The sequence below is a fragment of the Schistocerca nitens genome, chromosome 1 (assembly GCF_023898315.1).
Source record: "Schistocerca nitens isolate TAMUIC-IGC-003100 chromosome 1, iqSchNite1.1, whole genome shotgun sequence".
Classification (NCBI taxonomy): domain Eukaryota; kingdom Metazoa; phylum Arthropoda; class Insecta; order Orthoptera; family Acrididae; genus Schistocerca; species Schistocerca nitens.
Window position 1 is genome coordinate 712,126,627 of NC_064614.1, and position 26,889 is coordinate 712,153,515.

Below are 26,889 nucleotides of genomic sequence, written 5' to 3' on the forward strand. Positions count from 1 at the left end.
AAACAGAATTGTCTTCAATGATGAGTCCCACTTCGGACTGAGTCCCGATGACCAGGGAAGACGTGTCTGAAAATGCCCCAGACAGTGGTGGGATACCAAACTGACTGTCTCCCACCATATGCCCGACAAGTAGAGTGCCATTTCTTTTCATATCAGGACTCCTTTGGTTGTCATCCGCGGTATCCTTACAGCACAGCGGTACGTCGCCGATATTCTACGCCCCGTTTTGTTGTCCTTCATAGCAAGCCATGCTGGGCTTACAATTCAGCAAGGTAATGCCCGCGCGCGCACGGCGAGAGCTTTCTACTGCTTGTCTTCGTCCTTTTCAGACCCCTACCTTGGCCATCAAGGTAGCCGGATCTCCCCTTAACTGAAAACGTTTTGCCGGCCGCTGGTGGCCGAGCGGTTCTGACGCTACAGTCTGGAACCGCGCGACCGCTACGGTCGCAGGTTCGAATCCTGTCTCGGGCATGGATGTGTGTGTTGTCCTTAGGTTAGTAAGGTTTAAGTAGTTCTAAGTTCTAGGGGACTTATGACCTCAGCAGTTGAGTCCCATAGTGCTCAGAGCCATTTGAACCATTTGAACCTGAAAACGTTTGGAGCATTCTGGGCAGAACCTTCCAACCAGCTCAGTATTTTGACGATCCAACGCGTCAGTTGGACATAATTTGGTATGATATCCCTCAGGATAACATCCAGAAACTCTGTCAACCAGTGCCAAGTAGAATAATTGCTTGCATAAGGGCCAGATGTGGACCAACGCGTTATTGGCTTGCTTAATTTGCGAAGCTCTTTTTCTTCCATAAATCATCCAATTTTCTGAAATTGTAATCATTTGTTTGTCTGTTCGTGTACATCTACAGATTTCCGTTCCGTTCACCACAAAAAAACTGGACGTAACTTGAAAACATGGACGGCAAGTCAGGTAGATATGGTAAACAAAATATTGAATGCAATTTCTTGTTCAGTTCAGATATAGAGCGCTTGATCTGAACGCTGGTCGTGGCCGTTGTATACTTGCGTTTCGCATCGATGCTTGTACAACGTGACATTGCTTTAATTATCAGTTGTTATCGAAAAACATCTTAGCTACCATTCATTGGAGAAACTATTTTTCAGAAATAATTTTGTTGTTATTTTCTGCAAGCAAAAGCTCTATAAATTTCTCCAAATCCTTGAACAGCACACACTCTAATCTGTATTCAGCTTCAACTCAAACACTATACTTACAATAAAAATTAAACTTGTTAATTCTCACTGAAGACCAGACTACTACAAGCATCCCAACATTTACTAAATCCAGCACGCCTCTCCATCAATACTAATATCACCAAACTCCAGCTGAGGTTTTTGAAAGTACGCATTGAGTGTTGTTATCGGCATCAAATTGTGGTGATGTAGGAAGTGTGAATTTACAGGGATTTGTCTGGCTGGGGAAGGAGAGATTGCTTCGAACCGTTCTTTATGACCAGATCTTGTGCTAATACTTTGGGTTCATTTCAGACGTATCCATGACGTCTAGTGAAGTTTTACCTTGGGAGCTTTTGGAAATGCCCCAGTTAAGATTTGTGGTACTACTGGTGCTTTTTGAAGGAAATAGGCAACTTTCTGCCATTGTCTCTCTCTCTCTCTCTCTCTCCCTCTCCCTCTCTCTCTCTCTCACTCATTACTGCAAATGACACCAATAGGACATTATTCCCTACTCTCACTTATCATAGTCACCATAATCATCAGAGTTATGCTTAATATACCTCGTGTACAATCTACCATAGCGGCATAAACTAAAACGCCTTGCAGCAAAATAAAAATCAACGCTGTATCACAGTTCCTTTTCTTTCATCCCGACTCCATGAACCATTTCCCACAATACACACTCAACTTTTTCAGTCTACGTTCTTCAAATAACAAACTTAATGCCAAACTACATAATCCACCAAACACTGCTACATACCCCACGCTCTTTCTCCTCACCCAGCTTTTCTTTTAAAAATCGCCGTTCTCTGCATCTTTATATAAAATCAACAAATTTTCGACCATCTTCACTTTTCGCAAGTAACTTAACCATACCATTCTGCTTCAGTGTAAGCCATAAAGAAAATTGTCTCACTAAGATTTAACCACAAATCACAGCGATTAGAGCGACATTTCTACTCAGTATGCACAAAATCATTATTATCTGTATTCTTAAAAAACAGGTATATCTCTAGTCTATACCTTTTCAAATTTTGCAACCATTGTTTAGTTCTGTTTTTTTCCTTTAAATGCCTGGATGAAGAATTACCAGCCTGCCCCGTTTCCCCTGCCCGTGAAAGAAGGATGACACAACAAAATAAAGGTGGTGCAAGCAATAATTTCTTATTGAAGGTGTTGTTCACCATCCACTGATTTTCGGAGCACCTCTACATTGGTGATTAAACACATGATTTCTAACTGGAGTAATTTTTGCCCTTTCTTTTACGCCTACGCATCCATCAGCAACACTTCTTGCAAACTGTATCTCCCACTGCCTGTTTTTGGTATTCATGTATGCCTGCATGACTGCTGTGCACAACAATGAGATTATCTAAGATTCTATAACGATAGTTGATAAAATATTTATAACTGTGTACAATGGCTAAAGTCCTTAACTGAAATTTGATTTACTCCATCTAATTTTCACTCACATAGAAACATATGATACATAAAATTCGCTATTCAGTCGAGGTCACAGAAACACATAATCCCTGAAACTAGCTTTAAAGTTGTGTTACTAAATCCACTGTTATAATACAAGTAAAAAAAAAGTACACTACCGAAAATAATCTGAGAGAGTTCTATGCTAGCTGACCACTGACTAAAAAATACAGTGACCCATCCTGAAAACATATTATCATCTCCTACATAGCAACTAATATGCTAAATCATACATTACACAAAACCTTAAAACACTTTGTAGCTGGAAAAGTAATTTAATTGTGTAATTTTATTTTCAGCTTGATGGAGGACTTAGACTTCTACGTCTATCGCTATGCAGGCTACGGGAAAGAATTCATTAAATCGAGCAAAGTCAGCCCTGATGCCTATATTCAGCTAGCGTTGCAACTAGCGTACTTCAAGTAAGTATAATTTATATAACTTCAAGTTATTGACTATAAAATTAATTTTAAAATTTGGTGAAATATTCTATCAATGTTAAACCATAAACGTCTTCCTTTCTTTTTTATTCTGTAATCATCTTAAAAATATATACTTCTAGCTTCCATACACCTAACACAAAGACAGTTCCATTTTTAAACTTTTTATTTTGAATTACTTAGAACATAATGAATGCATCATTCAGGATGTATTGTCTGAAGTCATAGTGAGTAAAATTCAGTTTGCTTTCGACGTTCTGGTGGAGCTCCCAAACACACGATGCTATGTTTAAACAGCAGAAGAAGCGTAACAATAAAGCGAATGTTGGTTCTTTGTCATTTATAAAGAAGAAACTGTAGAATTTCTGTGCTGCATCTGCTAGTTACGTTAGGAGCACGAAGCGTCTCGTGCGACGAACTGGAGATATTGATGAAGAATAACAAGATCTTACGTACCCCTGACGGGTCATTGCTGTTTCACGCCGGCATTCCTCTCTGTGTAAGAATCGCCTGCAGACGTATGCTGAATCTGTCACCCAGTTGGTACCCGGACGGCAGCCACTGCACATTCTCCGACAATATATTAGATACGCCGTAGCTTGTGTTGTCAGCTGCTACGATTACTATTATGTTCGAGGCAAACATACATAACTGTATTGGTTTCCGGACCCAATATTTTCCAGGTTAACATTTACGACGGACATCGTCTGTTGCTTGACATTGGCTAGCAGGAACATATGTTAATCGGTAAAGTGATGGTTCGTGATTTTAACGCAGATTGGATATTCATCATTGATGACGGTTTTTATCAATTGAGGAAGACTGAGAACTTTGCCTACCAACGCCACCTATTAGTCTGCGTCATTCCGTAACAACTCACTATATCAATTGCCATAGTATATATATCTACCAGAAAATACAACTTAAAAGTTGCGAAATCGGTTGTGTGAGTCTCTAATCAACTTAAATAAATACAGCTACAGCGGACTATTGGACTATTCAGTTAATTTTCATTGCTCTAACACCTATATGTAAAAACCTGTTACGCTGTATGATTTTTGAATCAATTACGTATACATTATTCTGTCTTATTCCATTCGAGTATTGTCTGAGGTCCGAATGACTTCCCATACGCCTCTGTTCGCACTCAAATCTCTCCTAGATGGTTCTCATGGTTATAACATGCCACTTTTAATGGATGTTCAACCTCTAATGACAAATAAAACTACTGATTTATGTTAGTTTACGTAATTTTAAAAGTAGATACGCCCGCACTGAAAATATTTGAATCTGCTGCTTAGCTGGTTTTATGTTGCTCCCGTTGTCTTCTATGGGGTATAATGCGTATCTCAAGTTTTTCGTGTACAAAGAAATGTGGAAACTTTGCAAAATCGTAATAGTTCAGTGGATGACTTTACCCACTAATTACAAAAAATTCATTCATTTTTAGCTTAACAACTGGTTCACAATAACCATTCAACTTCCACAGTAATATGATTTCCATCCGCTCATATGAGTTACGAAATTCTAACTATACTCCACGACTGCACAGTTATGTCTGATTCTTCACCATCTCTTCCTGTCTAGAGCGACGGGTTAGAGAGATTACAACTGAAGGCGAAGAATCTAATTATTTACGTTTCTGGAAATGAAGGTTTTTACCGTATATTAACTATATACATATTTTTACTTAAATAATAAAAAGTAGTGAAAATATGTTTGTAAATAATTTTATAAAATTTATGTAGTTACGTTTCTTGTTAATTGGCTTCAGAATTATCCAGTTCATATAGAATGAAAATTCCCGTTCCAATGTATATTGTTCACAAATAAATCGATTTACATAATGTTATTATTGTTTATAAATTAAATAATCGATACCCACCGGTATCAAAGGTTTCCTTATACGCATTGGGGCTGACTGCATCACACGGTCCCTGCGAATACGAAGATGACAGAAATACGAATGTGGCAGCAGAATGACCGCCTAGTCTTCTTCTAATCCAAGTTCTCTAAATTTAACCAACTTTTACGTAAATTACGTCCTCTCTCTTGCAAGGATTCCCACTTAATTCTCCGAAGATCTATATTACATTTTCATATGTGCTATGCGATTCTAGCAGCACGTCTCGAAATTCATTTGATGTCCGTTGTCAAGACTACTTGATAAAGAGTACAGACATTAGAAGAAGATTTATAATTGGCCACACTAGCTTCTAGTGTACTATTTCCCTTACAGATGCATTGCATTTTCCCAGAATCCTTCCAGTGGATCTAATTTTTCCATTCGCCTTCTCTAATATCGATTTTACATGATTGTCCCATTTCATATCACTTCTTATTATTACACCTAAATGTTTACATGTGCTCAAAATATTCACCGCTAATCTTGTTATCCGATTCTATCAGGTTCTTTCTTTTTGTTAAAGGCGTTATCTTCGATTTATCCGCCGTCAAACAGAGCTGCCATTCATTTCACCAAGAGGAAACTTTGTCCAAATCTGACGTGTATCACTGCCATTCTCCAGTCTCATGCTACACTGAACCATTTCTCCTCATACATTCCATCCGGATATGCAAGTCTTTATTATTGTATTCCTTGCGGTGTTGAGTGCGGTTACGGGTTATCTATCTGGCACAAAATAACCGAGACTACTTGCATTGCTTGTGAACTACGTCGCCTACCAAAAAAGTGAAGCACCCTGAAGACCGGATCTAATGTCAAAGTAACATTGTACGCGTTCATGCCATCGGTTTGTAAGTAAGTTCAATTTACCAAGCTTGCTAGGCTATACAGGGTGGTCAGAAACAGTCTGAAAAGCTTGTAAGTGTGTTGCAGCATAGGGTGAGCTGAGAAGCAGTCGTGAAGAAAAAATTCGATACGTTGTGCCGTTTACGAGTTAATTAGCTATGAAGTTAGGCAGTCAGGGCGATGTGCGCGCAAATCCAAGCGGCCCGCCAGATACACTTAGTATGAGTTTCTCTCATCCGTACTACCGTCCTCCACGTCCAATTTTTGAATCGCCCTCTTGTTCAGTGTTATGAGACCAAACGAAGGACACGTTCGGTGACACCGTCTCTGCCGCTTGAATTTGTGCACTCAACGACTGATTGGCTAACTTCAATGCTAATGAACTCGGAATTGGCGCAACATATCGAATTTTTTTTCTTAACAGTCGTTTCTCATCACAACCAATGTTGCAACACTCTTACAAGCTTTTCAGGCTGATCACCTTGTATAAGTGGTGTAGACAATGATAGATATTGAACGATCACTGTGGAGGACACGGCGATGCTGCGTGTTAGTGTGGGTCATTTTTATAGGTATATGAAAGTGTAAAAGCTGGTTCTCCATTTGGCTAGCTGGTCAGTCGTGCAATATCCAGATCTGTGGGGTTTTCGGATGTGACATGATCCCATGGTGGAATTCGTGAGAAGGTATTAGCAGAGATACTCGTCACCGGTCAAACAAAGGATCGATGTACTGTGCACCAAGAACATCGTAACCCCTTCAAATCTGCGCTACCATCCGATAACACCAGTAGCGCACCAGGTTGCCTCGGGAGACGATACGACGCCTTTATGACACCATTCCCGATCACATCAGTGCGTCTATCAAGGCTAGTGGGGGATGCAACGTCATTCTCATAAGTGAGATCATACTGCCAAATTCTTTACAAATTTGACTCCATTTTATAATCACTGAAATAACATAATGTACCTGCCCAACTTGCGAAGTTTCATTTCGTTTCTTCCTTCCCTCGGGGTGCTTTACTTTCTTTGTGAGGCGGCGTGTTTGTCTTAGCGTATTAGTGCATGACTGTTTTCAGGCCTTGAGCTGTGTCGTTACGTTGTGATAATTTTGAGCAGTTGGAAGAATGAAGTCAGAACTAAATAGGTTCTGCTCCGATAGCGACCACTACTTATGACCACTATTACCGTCACCACAATCTAATATTTCATGACCACTTCTATTTAAAGGGCTCCTACAGAATTCTCCATGCATTATAGTCTTCAAGCAGAACAACCATGTTTCACTTAATTTTTTTCTAACGCCATGCACCCATTTTGCTTGGTTCGTCGTCTGAGTCTATCCCCATCTCTCGGAACCCAGCACAGTACATTTATAGTTGATTCGCCTGGCCATATGACAACTCTCATTACTATTACAGTCATAATTGCGTCCTGGTAATGGAAAATAGGACGTTTTGCTAGAGGTCAGCAACCGTGTTTACGCACTTACACACAAATTTTTACGTTAAAGTTACACTTTATTATTTATGTTTACACGTTACGGCACTCAGCTGTCTTCAGGTCTGTCGTAAGACAATAATTATAAACATGGGATTACATTATTAAACATTGCAGTAGAAAAATTAGATGTAAGGGAAAAAGGGATGAACATGGAACTCACACCATTTCAACATATTACAAGAAATAAGATGTGCTTGCAACTGCTTGAAGAGTAAATACAGTATATAAATATGAATAGTATAAACTAAGAAACCTTTAAAAATCAGTACAGTGTATTACGTCAAATGGTACATGCTCGTACTAAGTATAATGGCAGCCATAAGGCCCCAGGTGCGAAAGTAAATTATTCATCCGCCACCAGCTCGCGCTCCAAGTTGTGCTTTAATCGAAATAAAACAAGTTAAACTCAAGTGTTCTTACAAAATATGAAATAACGTGCATAGCATGTTTATACACTCCTGGAAATGGAAAAAAGAACACATTGACACCGGTGTGTCAGACCCACCATACTTGCTCCGGAAACTGCGAGAGGGCTGTACAAGCAATGATCACACGCACGGCACAGCGGACACACCAGGAACCGCGGTGTTGGCCGTCGAATGGCGCTAGCTGCGCAGCATTTGTGCACCGCCGCCGTCAGTGTCAGCCAGTTTGCCGTGGCATACGGAGCTCCATCGCAGTCTTTAACACTGGTAGCATGCCGCGACAGCGTGGACGTGAACCGTATGTGCAGTTGACGGACTTTGAGCGAGGGCGTATAGTGGGCATGCGGGAGGCCGGGTGGACGTACCGCCGAATTGCTCAACACGTGGGGCGTGAGGTCTCCACAGTACATCGATGTTGTCGCCAGTGGTCGGCGGAAGGTGCACGTGCCCGTCGACCTGGGACCGGACCGCAGCGACGCACGGATGCACGCCAAGACCGTAGGATCCTACGCAGTGCCGTAGGGGACCGCACCGCCACTTCCCAGCAAATTAGGGACACTGTTGCTCCTGGGGTATCGGCGAGGACCATTCGCAACCGTCTCCATGAAGCTGGGCTACGGTCCCGCACACCGTTAGGCCGTCTTCCGCTCACGCCCCAACATCGTGCAGCCCGCCTCCAGTGGTGTCGCGACAGGCGTGAATGGAGGGACGAATGGAGACGTGTCGTCTTCAGCGATGAGAGTCGCTTCTGCCTTGGTGCCAATGATGGTCGTATGCGTGTTTGGCGCCGTGCAGGTGAGCGCCACAATCAGGACTGCATACGACCGAGGCACACAGGGCCAACACCCGGCATCATGGTGTGGGGAGCGATCTCCTACACTGGCCGTACACCACTGGTGATCGTCAAGGGGACACTGAATAGTGCACGGTACATCCAAACCGTCATCGAACCCATCGTTCTACCATTCCTAGACCGGCAAGGGAACGTGCTGTTCCAACAGGACAATGCACGTCCGCATGTATCCCGTGCCACCCAACGTGCTCTAGAAGGTGTAAGTCAACTACCCTGGCCAGCAAGATCTCCGGATCTGTCCCCCATTGAGCATGTTTGGGACTGGATGAAGCGGCGTCTCACGCGGTCTGCACGTCCGGCACGAACGCTGGTCCAACTGAGGCGCCAGGTGGAAATGGCATGGCAAGCCGTTCCACAGGACTACATCCAGCATCTCTACGATCGTCTCCATGGGAGAATAGCAGCCTGCATTGCTGCGAAAGGTGGATATACACTGTACTAGTGCCGACATTGTGCATGCTCTGTTGCCTGTGTCTATGTGCCTGTGGTTCTGTCAGTGTGATCATGTGATGTATCTGACCCCAGGAATGTGTCAATAAAGTTTCCCCTTCCTGGGACAATGAATTCACGGTGTTCTTATTTCAATTTCCAGGAGTGTAGTTTTTACTTTACGACGGATCTGAGGATGGCTGAGTGGCGGAATGCTTAATCGGAAATATAGAACTATCACCTTCAAACGCAAAAACTGTGTAAAAGAACATAATTAAGTCTTCACTCCAGTCTATAGCCCGAGCCATTAGTTCGTTTTTCTGTCTCTCCCAGTAAGTCCCAATACTCGTCTCTCCATTGCTCTGTCTTGAAAATCTTGGTTATTGAATGTCTTTCGCAGTAAAAGCTTATATCTTAAAGCTGTAGTTCAAAACTAACAATATACACTGATAACAAATTTTCGATTTCAGAAATTTTGGAAGCTTAGTTTTTCCATACCAAGAGTACTCCAAGCCATTATTACTCATTAATATAATTTTCAGTCTTGATCGATTTTTGCTTTCAAAAACTACACAATTTAAGCACTTCGCCTTAAACTGTCTTCAGAATCAGTCAAATAAGATTCAAGCAAATGGGAAGAAGTTTTATACACTGCATACAATTTTTACAACGATGAATATATTACATTTAAAAAGACTCTGATTCGAAGTATCTCTTGTCAAATTTCTACATACAGATACATTTCATGGACTAGTACTACGTGTTAAGTGAGGCAAAATGCTTTCAATAAAACAACCTGTGGCAGATACATGGCGGTAGTGCAATAGCCTTTTGACTTTAAATTCCGAATATAACATCTAAATCTTAACATGAAAGGAGTATTACACTAGAGCCGCCTATTTTGATATAGATGTTCTTTTAAATGTGATAGATACGTGATTCCTTCCGAGTGTGGGTTCCCCATTCTAATGAAAGAGTATCATTTCATGTGTTCACTTTAAGACATCATCAATACGAAGCCATCATTTTAAAAATTTTCAAACCATGTACATATTTCGTATTTGTAATATTATTATTAACAAGCTGTACCGGGGCAGGCTTTCCTGTGTCTGTGTGCTTAAATGGAAAAGAAAGGAAAGAGAAAGCACATGTTTATAAAATGTATGGGAATTGGCCATACATCCTAATCTCCTTCTCTCTCCCCGTCTCTGTCTCTCTCCCCTTCCCCCGTTCATTTCCTCCTCCTGTCCTTTCTCACTCTGCTCATTACCTCCTTCGCCTCTCTCTGTCCAACGTCTCCTCCCCATCTCTCCATCTCTTCCTGCCTCTTCTCTTACTCCATCACCTCCACCCCCTTTCTCTGTCCATCTTCTCCTCCCCATCCATCTCCTCCTGCTCCTCTCTCCGACCATCTTCTCCTACCTGTGAATTTCCTCTCACTCCTCTGTCCATCTCCTATTTCCCTCTCTCGCTGATCTTGAGCCTTGTTTATTGTTATTGCAAATTCAGTCTGTCTAGTATTCTGATCATAAATCAATAAACCATAAATACAACTTTCCTGTTTGTTAACACTATTTGACTATTATGTATATAAATTAAAAAGTATATAGTCTACATTTGTCTCGATGTTTATTACAGTAGCCTGTGTAACAATTTGAAGTACATTGGAAAGGTACATTTTGAGATTTTTGGTAACAATGTTTTCCCTTTATACATGACATATATACGAATAGAATATTGAACAGAATTGAAGAGAAGAGAAAAACAGAATTGGAGAGAAGAGAAATTTGTGGCACAACTTGACTAGAAGAAGGAATAGGTTGGTAGGGCATACTCTGAGGCATCAAGGGATCACAAGTTTAGTACTGGAGGGCAATGTGGAGGGTAAAAATCGTAGAGGGAGACCAAGAGATGAATACACTAAACAGATTCAGAAGGATGTAGGTTGCAGTAGGTACTGGGAGATGAAGAAGCTTCACAGGATAGAGTAGCATGGAGAGCTGCACCAAACCAGTCTCTGGACTGAAGACCACAACAACAACATGTACGAGGGCGGTTTGAGAAGTTCTCGGGATCACCAAGAGAGGTCAGCGCTAGCGAAACGAGTTATTCACGTAATATTCATTGGACTGTTAGCTGTAAACAAATGGCACGTCAGTGCTCTTGGAAGAGAGCAGTGGCGGTGACGTGGCTCCGTCGTTGTTCCCGCATAGTGATTTGCGAAGATGGAAAAAGTCGAGATTCGAGCAGTGACTAAGTACTTCGTAAAGAAAGGTATGAAAGCAAAGGCATTCATGCCGATTTCCAGAATACACTGGGGGACTCTGCTCCTTCATATTCAATCGCTGCCACGTGGACAAATGAATTTAAATTTGGTCGAGAGAGCTTAGATGATGATCCGCGCAGTGGTCGGCCAAGATTTGTCATTACACCAGAAATCATTGCAAAAGTGCACAAAATGGTTATGGAATATTGCCGATTGAAAGTGCATGAAGTTGCTCACGCTTGCCAGATGTCATCTGAAAGGGTATATCACAATTTAACTGAAGAATTAGAAATGAAAAAATTATCTGCAAGATGGGTGCCGCGTCTCTTGATGCACGCACGAACACATGTGCCGTCGCCATGGCAAAATTGCACGAATTAAGGTATGAATTGATGCCACACCCGCCTTATTCGCCTGACATGGCTCTGTAAGACTTCAATCTCTTCCCAAAACTGAAAATTAAGGTATGAATTGATGCCACACCCGCCTTATTCACCTGACATGGCTCTGTAAGACTTCAATCTCTTCCCAAAACTGAAAATTTTTCTTGGTGGACGATGATTCACTTCGCGAAATAGGGGAGATAGTGCCACAGACATGATACGTGAACTGAGTGGCAATCATTAAATCAAAGGCGTTTTTCGTTGCAACTGGATCTTCTCATGAAATTTCAATCACCAGTTTTCTCTTCCAATTGCGAAAACATTCTGTTGGCACCCACCCACATAGGGATAAATGATCATCACGATAAAATAAGAGAAATCAGGACTCGCACAGAAAAATTTAAGTGCTCATTTTTCCCGCGCGCAGTTCGAGAGTGGAACGGTAGAGAGACAGCTTGAAGGTGGTTCATTTAACCCTCTGCTAGTCAATTAATTGTGAATAACAGAGTAATCACGTAGATGAAACGAAGAACTAATAGCCGGAGTTGACAACTATTTTGCAGGCCTGGAGGAAACTCATTTTCGAGATGGGATCAAGGCACTGGAACATCGTTGGACCAAGTGTATTAATATACAAGGAGATTACATTGAAAAATAAACAAAAGTTTCAGTGACGTTAGTACTTTTTACTTTTCAAACACCCTCATGTGTGTGTGTGTGTGTGTGTGTGTGTGTGTGTGTGTGTCTGTCTGTCTGTATTATATGTATTCAGAATACCCGTATATTAAAGAATTAGGTACTTAAAATAACGCCTATATTATAATTCAACATTGCGTTAATATTTCAAAGCAACGGTCAAGAACTATAGGAGGTTAGCGATTCTGAACAAACCAGCACTTACATTTTTATAAAGTTTGCCCTTTTATTACATATATATTACGTATACAACACATGGCGTCCCAGTAGACTAGGTATATAAAATTAAGTGCGTATTCGAATGCAATGTTGCGTCAAAATTTCAAAGCAATCCGGAAGGACTTTCGGAGAGTTGAGATTTTGCAGAAACTGACCTCTATTTTTTGTACTTATCTAGAAACTGTAAATGTTCCTAATCGCAAATCTCCGAGAGTTTTTGACTGAACACTTTTCAATTCTGACGCAACTTTCCATTGACGTATGCACGTGTTTCATTTACCTATTTTTTAAATGTATGTAATACATAAATTTATATAAATTTATTAAGAGGTAAATTTTGTCACAAAAATCTCAAAACGGTGCATATACATATAGTATGCATCACATATTAAATAATTATATACCTAAACTCAATCTCGTGTTAGAATTCAACGTAGTGTGAACTTTCAAAGCAATAGATCAAGAACTTTTGGAGGTACACGATTTTGAACAAACGAAAATTTACATTCTTAGTTACATAGATAGTTTAAATGCTTATGGTTGACATAAGGGACCGCTTTCATTTCCCATCCTCGACCGAGAGAGGTGAAACAATAAAAGACAACAAATGAAAATAAATTTTATACATATTTATAGTTTCTTTCGTATTTTCATTCTACCAGCTTGAACTATTTCTACTGTAACACCTTCATATGCCAAATTCTTTACTTTCTTCTTACCATTAATTAATTTATACTATTCGTGTTATGTTACTTGTCGAGTGCCATTGTTTCAATTACTATCTTCGTTTCTTAGTCATCTACTGAACTATGCAGATACATAAAGAAAGCAACTAATGCTTCAACTATGTTTTTTTTTCCCCTCTGTTACTGGTTACTGTGCCATAGGCAACTTTAAGAGAATACATACACTATGTGGACAAAAGTATCCGGACCCAACAACGTAATGAGGAACAGACCACTAGTTGTGACGAGAGGCAGATACGGCTGTATGAAAGGAGGCAAAGAGAATTGTGTTGTCAGTATAGAAACAGTAACACCTGAATGAGTAGGCCAGGAGAGACAAGTACTTCAGACGTGCGCTAATCATTAGATGTTACCTGAGTAACAAACCCATCATGGATATTTCAACTCTTCTAAAACTGCCCAAGTCAGTTTTTGGTGACGTGATTCTGAAGTGTGTTACAGGACAGTTTCCTCAGAACTGCTCCATAAGACAACGAAATCAACTCAAATTACAAGTGGCGCATGAAAGATTGCAAATAACTGTAACAAACACCGACGACTGTGAATTTAATAAATACTTCTTTATTTCATTCTATATCGTGGTGAAAACTGTGTGTAATTTTTCAGAGAGCTGAGTCCGCTGGCTAAGAGTGAGAACGCGATGACCATGGCGATAGAACAGCAAGCGGGTCATAAAACTGTTTTTCGCTAAAAGGCAGAGTCCCTTAGCGGGTGTGCACCGAGCGACGGGCGCTTTTTGAGATGGTACTCGGTGCCCCAGTAGCGGCCACAGGAGGGGGCAGCAGGTCGATCTTCGAAAGTCGTAAACTCGCACTGTGAGGAGCGCTGAAAGGAATGGTTAAAAAGACAAGGGTCTGCGACGGGATGGAAAAACATGAGATATTCAGAGGGAGAGGAAGCTGCTGAACTCAAAAAAAGAGGTTAGCGTTCATTGATTATAATTTTTGTAAGGGAGTCCAGGACGGGCTCATCAAAATTATTTTTGTAGCGACGGGAGGTGGCAACAAAACGACTATTCAAGCTGATGTATAGAATGTATTAGTCTGGCGATATACCATCTGACTTTTGGGAAAACGTCAAGCACACAGTTCCGAAGACTGCAAGAACTGACAAGTGCGAGAACTATCGCACAATCCACATAACAGTTCATACATCCAAATTACTGACAAAAATAATATACAGAAAAATGGAAAAGAAAATTGAGGATGTGACAGATGACGATAGGTTTGGCTTTAGGAAACGTAAAGGGACAGAGAGGCTGTTCTGACATTGCCCTTGAGAATGGAAGCAAGACTAAAGAAAAATCAAGACACGTTAACAGGATTTGTCGATCTGGAGAAAGCGGTCGACAATGCCAAATGGTGCAAGATGTTTGAAATTCTGAGGAAAATAGGGACAAACTGTTCGGAGAGACGGGTAATATACTACATGCACAAGAGTCAGGAGGGAATAATAAGAGTGGAAGGCCAAGAATGATGTGCTCGCATTAAAAGGGTGAAAGAGAGGGATGCAGTCTTTCAGTCTTTCACTCCTAATGTTCAATCTGTACATAGAAAAAGCAATGACAGAAATAAAAGAAAGGAGTGGAATTAAAATTCAGTGGGGCAGGATATTAATGACAAGATTCGCTGACGACATTCCTATCCTCAGTGAAAGTGAAAAAGAATTACAGGATCTGTTGAATGGAGTGAGCATTCTAGTGAGTTCAGAATATGGATTGAGAGTAAATCGAAGAAAGATTAAAGCAATGAGAAGTAGCAGATATGAGTACAGCGAGAAACTTAGCATCAGGACTAACGGGAACAAAGTAGATGAAGTTAAGGTATTTCGTTACGTAGGCAGCAAAATTACCCCTTGACGGACGGAGCAAGGAGTACGTAAAAAGCAGACTACGACTGGCAAAAAGGGCATTCCGGGCCAAGAGAAGTCTACTAGTATCAAACATAGGAGTTAATTTGAGGAAGACATTCCTGAGAATGTACGTTTCGGCAGAGCATTGTGTGGTAGAGTAACATGGACTGCGGAGAGGGGCAGCTGTGCGGAAACGGATGAGAAAGGAATATATGGAAAATACTGACAAGAAGAAGGGACACGATGGTAGGACATCTTTTAAGACACCAGGGAAAAACGTTCATGGTACTAGAGGGAGCTGTAGGAAGTGAAAACTGTACAGGAAGACCGTGAAATACACCTAGCAAATAACTGCTGACGTAAGCTACAAGGGATACTCTGTGATGAAGAGATTGACACAGGGGAGGAATTAGTGGCGGCCCGCATCAAACCAGTCAGAAGAGTGATGACAAAAAGAAAAAAGAAAAGACGAGAATGAGAACTCGGGAATGTTGCGTGCAATATATCACTGGCTAATTACAGCAGATGGTTTATAAGGAGGAAGATTGTTAATATTTTTTGTAAATTTTTCATTGGACGCAACTCAGAAAGTCCACAGAGATTAGCTAACAAGAATCTGGTGCTGGCAGGATCAACACGGTTTTGAGAAGGAGAGCATACAGACGCTAGATGCTAGAGCTCTGCGTGTTACAGCTCCAGAAATGAAACAATTTTCATTCGTTTGCACTTCCAGCAGCTCGTTTTGAGAACCTGTCTCAGAGCCAGTCACAGGTGCCGGGGCTGAACCTGTAACTTTCAGCCACCACTGTATCCATTCTCTGCATTTGGGTTTTAGGATCATGGTAGGTATATGCAGCATTTGTGCACGACTTGACGAGAGGGACGCAAAGTCATTTACTTAGAGTTAAAGTTTTGGTTTTCTCAATTAATTCGTGCGCTCAGCTACTGAACTAAACATGCGCTTACGCAAGGGAACTAGCGCTCATATTTACTTTTCTGGATCTTTCCGTTAATCTGTTAGCTAGTTCTGCACTCAGTTGCGGTTTACCTGCACACAACTAATTGTACGTCATATTATCATTTCCTTTTCTATCCAACTCATTTGTATCAAGGTATTATCGTGCACATTTAATAACGTTTTTCAGCGACTAAGCACTTAATAATTATTGCATTACCTACTGCATGTTTGAAATTAAGACCATGTTTTTTTGTAATAAAAAAGACTTTATTGTGAACTTTTGGTTCATTCCATAGCTAGATGAAACCAGTATTTCGAGTATGATTGGCCCTGATTCGTTGCACACCTTTTGTTTAATTATTCTCAAGATCTTTTGGGGAGGTATCTGTTCTTAATAGAATTTCAGGGGTAAGTTTGAAGTCCAACGGTAGTCTCACAAGTGGAAGCGTGAGGGAACCATCACATTTAAACCAAGACCGTCTAGCCCCATGTACTAACCGACAGGGACAGTTGAGCATCGTAGAGGGTGTTTGTAAAAATTGCATGACATCAGCGGAAAGAATCACTCGCGAATCGCAAAGTACTACGAGCAGTCCAGCTAGCTGGACTGTGAGTAGGATTTTTTTTTTTAAGGGGGTAAAATGGTCAAGCAGCTGTTCATTAGCCACAGACTTATGTAGTTAGAGCTGAGCGAAGTTTGAGGTGGTGTAGAGTGTGACGCCACTCGACACTGGCTGACTGTAAAGGAGTGATTTTGAATAATTAATAACGCAGTATCCTGTGACAACCCGGTAGAAAAGTTTTGGGTTTGGTGAATCCCTAGAGAACGTTGTCTGCCATCAAGCGTAGTGCCAACAGAGAAATTTGGAGTAGGTCGTGTTTGTCCCCTTATTGTGCGCAAAAAAACGCTAAATCTGAAAGTATATAAACACATTTTACAGCACAGCGTCCGTTTAAAGTAGAGGAACAGCAAGGAGAGCGATGACTGTTTACGATAGCATCACAGTGCACCCTGTCGTAAAGCAGCGTCTGTGATGCGACGGTTTGTAGACAATAACTTTCCTGCCCTGCGTCCCAACCTTCCCTGGTTTCAGCTTGGATGAGGAATAAAGGACTGCCGTTCCTTCACAAACATTCAGACACCTCACTCAAAGTTTCCTCAACAGAGTTCAAGCTGTCATAAAGGCGAAGGGTGGACACAGCCCAGAATAATGTCCACTAATAGGTGTCCAGATACGTTTATCGGGTAGTGTATTACATTTACCATAAATAAGCATCTAATTATTTCCTTCATAGTCTCAATGATCTATGATCCGAATAATATTGTTTAGCTCAGTATAGTTTGCCATGTTCCTGTTCTCATTTATTCGAAACTACACCTTTCTCTTTAATAAGCGCGTTGTACTATTTCGTTTTTCTTTCTTTTTTCTTTCTTTTTTCTTTCTTCATATTTAAACACTAATTGAATGTACTTGATAAGTACACAAATTTCAGACCCAATACACATTTCACAATGATTAAGAAGAATATGTCTGCAGTAAAACACTGCTGATCGATTTTGAGGAAACATGTCACAGAGTAAGTTGAAAAATCATGCTGCGTAGATACACCACGATGAATTAACTATCCCTTAGTAACGTGAACAGTGTCATTACTTTTGTGCCACGGTAGTAATATTTCAGCACCATTATGCACAGTACTTTGAGTCACTTATTTACTTAAATCATTTCCTGAATTCCATGAGTGCAGTACACTTACACATATGCCTGTACATATCATTTCGCACAGTGTTGACTTAGTAGAAAAGTTTTCTCTGAAAAATATTAAAAAATCTTATTTTCTTCTATTTACAGTTTGTATGATATAGATTAGAAATAACAGCGGAAAATACGAGGTGTTGTCCAAAAGTTCCCGAAATTAGAATTTTGGCAAATGGCTGTGTGCTGAGTGGTTTGGTTAGTTGTCAGTGAGGATATTTCCATTGTCGTCTTTCTATGAATTTGCGTCGGCTGGCATGAAAAAGCAGTCTCTGTAAAAAAGAATGTATTAAGCTTGAGAAAATCGCTACAGAAACGCTTCAAATGTTGAAGCAAGCTTTTGCAAATAACACTTTAGAACGGACAGCCTTATGACTGATACAGGCTTTTCTAACGTCCATTGATGATAACTACCTTGCTGTAGGGTGTCAAAATGTCATCACATCAGAGAATAGTTGCTGGTGAATCGTCCAGGTTGTATGATCGTTGCCCACGAAACGTTTTTGTCCCAGACGTTTCCTCCAGAGCTGCTCTGGACCACTTCATAGGTGTTGCTGGTTCCACTGATTCTTGTCACCTGACGGGTCGGACGTCGGAGAGCGCTATAAATACTGTGAAAACGGGTCGTGATAGAAGTCTACATATGATTGGCAGAGATAATCCTTGTGAGGGATAAAAATTAACTGTAGAACGTCATCTGTCGAAGATGCAACGTACTTATTGATTCTGTAGTACTGTATCACTAAGTTTGACGGCTGCTTTCCTTTTACAATTGTCTCCTTGTATATATTTCTCTATGGCTTCCCAATGTAGCGGTTCATAATTGTTCATCATTGTAGATAAAAGAATTAGCGTCCCACAACATATACCCACCGAAATAGAACATTTCAAGCAGGTTTAAGAAAAAGAAGAAAATATCATTATACGAACGAATAACAGTACGCTGAAGGACAAGGATAAATCATAGTTTTTCTCCCTTTTATTAAAAAGTAACTGATCAGATTGATAAGATTTTATAAAAACATAAAAGGTATTTGTATATCAGCAATGAAAATATATCAATCTACAAGATCTGTAAAGGTAAGCCGGCACATGCAGCCGAGCGGTTCTAGGCGCTTCAGTCTGGAAACGGGCAATCGCTACGGTCGCAAGTTCGAATGCTGCCTCGAGCATGGGAGTGTGTGGTGTTCTTAGGTTAGTTAGGTTTAAGTAGTTCTAAGTTCTAGGGGACTGAGGACCTCAGATGTTAAGTCCCATAGCGCTCAGAGCCATTTGAACCACCTCTCTCGGCACTTGGGATAGCGGTGATGATACAGTATTTCCTATCTGTGAGGTAAGGTCTGTACTGGAACTACAAAAATAAGTTTGAATACATCTTAAAGATCACAACGTCTTCGCTGACTAGGAAAAGTAGAAAAATCTGTATGCCCTTCAATCAGCAAATCATGAACTGAAGTATTCCGAAACCAGAATTTTACTTGCAGTGATTAACTATCATCCACCACAACATAGACAAGCCATGGAAATGTATAAACAAGTGGAAAATTTTAAAAGAAAAGAAGAAGTCACGAAATTTATTGAGGCCTAGGACAGTAGCTCCACAAAATCAACAGAAGTTTTATCTTTGACAAACGACAGTTCTTTAGTTAAGTTTTATCTCTTCTATCTCAGCAGACCACATGTGAACTTCTACTGCGCCCCGTTTCACATTATTTTGCGTCGTTCTCCTACGTCCGATCTGCCAGTCGGTAAGATTCAATGTTACTAAGTAGAAGGTTGAGGACGTAAGGATTACGGCGAAATTTGTGCAATGACTACCTCAGGACGATCAGTAGCAACATCTTGCGGAAGTCTAAACGAACTTAAACAACTGCTTCAAGACAATATCAAATTTCTTCCTAGATCACCGCAGGTGACGAAAGTTAGGTTAATGGATATGCCCCTGAATTAAGTAGGAATCGTCAATATACAGGGTGTTACAATAAGGTACGGCCAAACTTCCAGGAAACATTCCTCACACACAATGAAACAAAATATGTTATGTGGACATGTGTCCGGAAACGCTTACTTTCCATGTTAGAGCTCATTTTATTACTTCTCTTCAAATCACATTAATCATGGAATGGAAACACACAACAACAGAACGTACCAGCGTGACTTCAAACACTTTGTTACAGGAAATGTTCAAAATGTCCTCCGTTAGCGTGGATACATGCATCCACCCTCCGTCGCATGGAATCCCTGATGCGCTAATGCAGCCCTGGAGAATGGCGTATTGTATCACAGCCGTCCACAATACGAGCACGAAGAGTCTCTACATTTGGTACCGGGGTTGCGTAGACAAGAGCTTTCAAATGCCCCCACAAATGAAAGTCAAGAGGGTTGAGGTCAGGAAAGCGTGGAGACCATGGAATTGGTCCGCCTCTACCAATCCATCGGTCACCGAATCTGTTGTTGAGAAGCGTACGAACACTTCGACTGAAATGTGCAGGAGCTCCATCGTGCATGAACCACATGCTGTGTCGTACTTGTAAAGGCACATGTTCTAGCAGCACAGGTAGAGTATCCGTATGAAATCATGATAACGTGCTCCATTGAGTGTAGGTGGACGAAATTAAAATGAGCTCTGACATGGAAATTAAGCGTTTCCGGACACATGTCCACATAACATATTTTCTTTATTTGTGTGTGAGGAATGTTTCCTGAAAGTTTGGCCGTACCTTTTTGTAACACCCTTTATATACACAAGGTGTTCCCCTGAAGAGTCGTCAGCCGCATTTTCTTTGTTTTTTTCGGCGCGTATTTGCAATTTCGTTTTTACAATATATAGCTCGAGTCACCGTTTCATCAAGTCTTTCATGGACCTTCATTGACGATTTGTTTTTAGTTACGAACAAAATTATTTTTAAAGCGGAATTTTATATGCCCATGCGATAGAGGCCGCAGATTTGTCCAGCGTGATTTTTCTTCTGTCTATAAGTAAGAGCAGGCTCATTAGAGCACGAAGAACCTGTACTCCGGCAGTCACCGAGTAGCGCTGATGCATGCCGGCAGCAGGCAGCACGTGCCAGGGCAGTTGTGTCGCTGCTGGATCGCTGTTTATTCTTCGTGTTCTACTGGCCCCGTTAATACATATCGATAAAACGATTATCACATTGGACTAATTCATGACCGCTATTTTTAACAGATAACAAACCGACGCTGTCCTTCGTCACTGGAAGTCTCATTAAAGACGAGATTAGCAGTATTTGTTTGAAGCGAGTCGAGCTAATTGAATGAAACTGCAGATATCTACCAGAGTAAATGAGAAAGCAAGCATGACGACTCTTAGGAGGGACAGCTGGGATTGTTCACTATTAGTTCGTGTTTCCAGGTCAGATGAGCAGGAAAAACAAACCCGTAATATTCGAATATAGCATTAGTAGTATGCTGCTTGACACGGTCGCGTTGATTACGTTTCTAGGCGTAACGTTGCAAATAGATCAGAAATGGAACGAGCAGGCGCGGATTGTAATAGGGAAGGCGAATATTCGACTTCGAATTATCAGGAGAATTTTAGGGAAGTGTGGTTCGTCTGTAAAGAATACGGCATATAAGACAATAGTGCAACCCATTCCTGAGAACTGCTCCAATATTTGGGATCCATACGAGATCAGATTAAAGAAAGACGTGGATGCAATTCAGAGCCAGGCTGCTAGATTTGTTAGTGATACGTTGAAACAACACACAAGTATTACAGAGATGCTTAGGAAACTCAAATGGGTATCCCTGGAAGGAAGGCGACGTTCTTTTAGCAGAACACATTAGAGAAAATTTAGAGAACCGCCAAATGAAGATGACTACAGAGAGATTCTACTGCCGCCACCGTACATTTCGCGCAAGAACACGAAGATAAGATGAGAGAAATTAGGGCTCGTACGGAGGTACATAGCCGTTTTCATTTCCTCTATTCGCCTGTGGAACAGGAAAGAAAGCGACTAGTATTGGCACAGGGAACCCTACGCCCCGCGCCGTAAGGTGAGTTGCGGAGTATTTACGCAGATCTAGGTGTACTGCAGTTTTATAATATAGTTGCGGGAGGGTGAGAGGAGAAAACGTCCAAAGACATACCAACGACTGGGTACTCCATCTTGAAAATGCACGACCAGGTACAGCTTACATTATTCAGGAATTTTTTTAATAAAGCAAGATAATTGTTTTTCCCACCCACTATCCACTACCTCCAAGGGACTTTTTTCTCTTCCTCAAGATGCAAATCATGTTGAAGAGACGACGGCTTAATGGAGGATATTCTAACGGAAACGCAGAGGACACTATACACCCTAAGAAAGGAAGATTTCCAAAACGCATTTCGAAAGTTGCAGGTGCTTTGATATCAGTGTAGTCGCTGCCAAGTGGACTACTTTGATGGTGAAGGCACAGAATGAGATCTAGGTAAGACGTTGTTGTTGTTGTGGTCTTCAGTCCCGAGACTGGTTTGATGCAGCTCTCCATGCTACTCTATCCTGTGCAAGCTTCTTCATCTCCCAGTACCTACTGCAACCTACATCCTTCCGAATCTGTTTAGTGTATTCATATCTTGGTCTCCCTCTACGATTTTTACCCTCCTCGCTGCCCTCCAATACTAAATTGGTGATCCCTTGATGGCTCAGAACCTTGTCCTACCAACCGATCCCTTCTTCTAGTCAAGTTGTGCCACAAACTCCACTTCTGTCCAATTCTATTCAATACCTCCTCATTAGTTATGCGATCTACCCATCTAATCTTCAGCATTCTTCTGTAGCACCACATTTAGAAAGCGTCTATTCTCTTCTTGTCTAAACTATTTATCGTCCACGTTTCACTTCCTTACATGGCTGCACTCCATACAAATACTTTCAGAAATGATTTCCTGACACTTAAATCTATACTCGATGTTAACAAGTTTCTCTTCTTCAGAACCGCTTTCCTTGCCATTGCCAGTCTACATTTTATATCCTCTCTACTTCGACCATCATCAGTTATTTTGCTCCCCAAATAGCAAAACTCATCTACTACTTAAAGTGTCTCATTTCCTAAACTAATTCCCTCAGCATCACCCGACTTAATTCGACTACATTCCATTATCCCCGTTTTGCTTTTGTTGATGTTCATCTTATACCCTCCTTTCAAGACACTGTCCATTCCGTTCAACTGCTCTTCCAAGTCCTTTGCTGTCTCTGACAGAATTACAATGTCACCGGCGAACCTCAAAGTTTTTATTTCATCTCCATGGATTTTAATACCTACTCCGAATTTTTCTTTTGTTTCCTTTACTGCTTGCTCAATATACAGATTGAATAACATCGGAGAGAGACTACAACCCTGTCTCACTCCCTTCCCAACCACTGCTTCCCTTTCATTCCCCTCGACTCTTATAACTGCCATCTGGTTTCTGTACAAATTGTAAATAGCCTTTCGCTCCCTGTATTTTACCCCTGCCACCTTCAGAATTTGAAAGAGAGTATTCCAGTCAACATTGTCAAAAGCTTTCTCTAAGTCTACAAATGCTAGAAACGTAGGTTTGCCTTTCCTTAATCTATTTTCTAAGATAAACCCTAGGGTCAGTACTGCCTCACGTATTCCAACATTTCTACGGAATCCAAACTGATCTTCCCCGAGGTCGGCTTCTATCAGTTTTTCCAGTCGTCTGTAAAGAATTCGCGTTAGTATTTTGCAGCTGTGACTTATTAAACTGATAGTTCGGTAATTTTCACATCTGTCAACACCTTCTTTCTTTGGGATTGGAATTATTATATTCTTCTTGAAGTCTGAGGGTATTTCGCCTGTCTCATACATCTTGCTCACCAGATGGTAGAGTTTTGTCAGGACTGGCTCTCCCAAGGCAATCAGTAGTTCTAACGGAATGTTGTCTACTCCCGGGGCCTTGTTTCGACCTAGGTCTTTCAGTGCTCTGTCAAATCTTCACGCAGTGTCATATCTCTCATTTCATCTTCTTCTACCTCCTCTTGCGTTTCCATAATATTGTCCTCAAGAACATCGCCCTTGTATAGATCCTTTTTATACTCCTTCCACCTTTCTGCTTTCCCTTCTTTGCTTAGAACTGGGTTTCCATCTCAGCTCTTGATATTCGTGTATGTGATTCTTTTTTCTCCATAGGTCTCTTTAATGTTCCTGTAGGCAGTATCTATCTTACCCCTAGTGATACAGGCTTCTACATCCTTACATTTGTCCTCTAGCGGACTCTGCTTAGCCATTTTGCACTTCCTGAAGACGTAGCAGTTCTAATTAATACATTTCGGGTGTTCTGGATACCACTTCGTACATCAAAATCGGTGTTCACTGACAGGGAAGCAGCTTGGTAGTGCTTGTATTGTGGCTGTGCAGGCTCAACCGTCGGCTCGTGGCAACTTACGAGAGCGCGTCTACGAGGCGGTTCCGGCTGGGACGAGTGGACTGCATCCGGTCTGCCACCCCGGAGGCCCTGCAGTGGGTGACGGCGATGTGCCAGGATGAGGACGATGGGACACAGCCTTCTGGAAAACGGGTAACATTCAGCCTCTATGATGTGAGTAATTCACTCCTATAAGCACGCACATGTCGCATGTGAGTGTGGTGGTCCCGCTCCAACTCGGAAATGCTGTCGTGTCTCCCCTCCCTGCGGCACATTGTATCCGTGTATACGAAATAGTCCAGTGCCTGGCGTTTCTATGTAGCTGCATCTCTGTTGCCAAAAAATGTTGTGAACCTAATTTGCGACTCGTGTTCGTGCTATATTTGATTGGCTTTGCTTATTGTTCGCTAGCTGTCTGAGACTGTATATTAGATGCTATTTTAGGTAATACCACCTACCAGTTATTAAATGGTAATATAAAATTACAGATTTCAGATTAGCCCCGCCGTCTGAGTAGCTCATACGAAACTACCGCATGACTGACCTTAACAGAGTCCTAATAGATTCTCACTGTTGACATTCATTCAACTAATCGGATTATACACTACTCCATTCTACATGTCTTACCTTATCTTGTTCCATATAAACAAGACCATTCTAAACCATAATGTAACTTAGCGTGCTGTTTTGTAATTCAAGTATCGTAGGCCTAGCTATTAAGACTTCCTGCATCTAAACCAAAACTTCTATCATATGAATATGTTTCTGCACTCCATTTCCAGCTCGGTTCAGCAACAGTAATCCAATTTTCAAATAAAAAGTCAGTCTCTTTTGCAGGTATATACGAGGTGTGGCTAGAAAAAAACCGGACTAGTACTGGTGAAACAATAAAACGAATGCAATAAGGCAGAAAGTCGCGTGGCCTGTCACGTGACTCTCGCTCCGCCTACTGCTCGAGTTTCATCTGCCTCCTGCACTCAGTCTGCCCGTGGCGTCTGTTTTAAGTAGTTGACGTTTTGTCTGTGCGTTGGAAAATGTTGAGTGTACAGAAAGAACAGTGTGTTAACATCAAATTTTGTTTCAAACTAGGAAAATCTGCAAGTGAAACGTTTGTAATGTTACAACAAGTGTACGGCGATGATTGTTTATCGCGAACACAAGTGTTTGAGTGGTTTAAACGATTTAAAGATGGCCGCGAAGACACCAGTGATGACACTCGCACTGGCAGACCATTGTCAGCAAAAACTGATGCAAACATTGAAAAAATCGGTAAACTTGTTCGACAAGATCGCCGTTTAACAATCAGAGCAGTGTCTGAGTTAACAGGAGTTGACAAGGAAAGTGTTAGGCAGATTCTTCATGAAAGTTTCAACATGAACAAAGTGTGTTCAAAAATGGTTCCAAAGTGTCTCACAATTGAACAGAAGGAACGCCGAAGAATGATTTGTTCTGACATCCTGGAAAACATTGAAAGTGATCCCACCTTCTTACAAAATGTTATTACTTGCGATGAATCGTGGTTTTTTACTTACGATCCCGAAACTAAACGCCAATCGAGCATTGGAAAACTCCTGGTTCTCCACGACAAAAAAAAGCACGAATGTCAAAATCGAAATTCAAGGCAATGATGATTTTTTTTTTTTTTTTTTTTGACATCAAAGGGATTGTGCACATTGACTGGGTACCAGAGGGACAAACAGTGAATCAGCATTACTACATTAGCGTCCTGGCTACCCTACGTGAGCGAGTACGGAGAAAACGGAACGATTTGTGGAGAAAAAAGTCATGGATCCTTCACCAAGACAATGCCCCAGCTCACAGTGCGTTGTCAGTGAAGACGTTTTTGGCAAAACACAACATTCCCATCTTAGATCATCCACCCTACTCACCTGATTTGGCTCCCTGTGACTTTTTTCTTTTCCCTAAAGTCAAGTCAGCTTTGAAAGGAACTAGATTTGAGACTGTTGAAGCAGTAAAAGAAAAAGCGACGGAAGTAATGTATGGACTTACCGAAAATGATCTGCAGCATTGCTATGAACAGTGGAAAATTCGTATGGAGCGGTGTAGAGACCGAGGAGGAGAGTACATTGAAGGAGATAACATGAAATTGTAAATAATTGTAAATAAATGTTTTTTCCAGCATCAGTCCGGTTTTTTTCTAGCCGCACCTCGTACAAACATTAAAAAAATTTTTGCATCACCCCGGTTCCCAGAACTCCTGAAGATAGTCGTTGACTGTGGATATTGTATCACAGACACAATCCCTTTGACTGTTCAGAGATGTCACTAAACCCGCCCAGTCCGCAGCTCGTGGTCGTGCGGTAGCGTTCTCGCCCGGGTCCCCGGGTTCGATTCACGGTGGGGTCAGGGATTTTCTCTGCCTCGTGATGACTGGGTGTTGTGTGATGTCCTTAGGTTAGTTAGGTTTAAGTAGTTTTAAGTTCTAGGGGACTGATAACCATAGACGTTAAGTCCCATAGTGCTCAGAGCCAAACCCGCCCAAAGATGTAAACAACCATGCATGAGCAGCGCCCATTAGTCGGAGAGGGTCCAACAGCCGATCAAT

At 41.4% G+C, this 26,889-nt stretch overlaps 1 protein-coding gene across 1 annotated transcript in view; it reads left to right on the forward strand.

Moving 5' to 3' along the window:
* Positions 1–26,889, forward strand: part of LOC126196251 (choline O-acetyltransferase) — a 142,206-nt gene that overhangs the window by 74,877 nt on the left and 40,440 nt on the right. The window contains exons 7-8 of the mRNA XM_049934553.1: positions 2,973–3,095; positions 24,317–24,497. Of these exons, the coding sequence (XP_049790510.1) occupies positions 2,973–3,095; positions 24,317–24,497 (304 nt within the window). The remainder of the gene's footprint in view (positions 1–2,972; positions 3,096–24,316; positions 24,498–26,889) is intronic.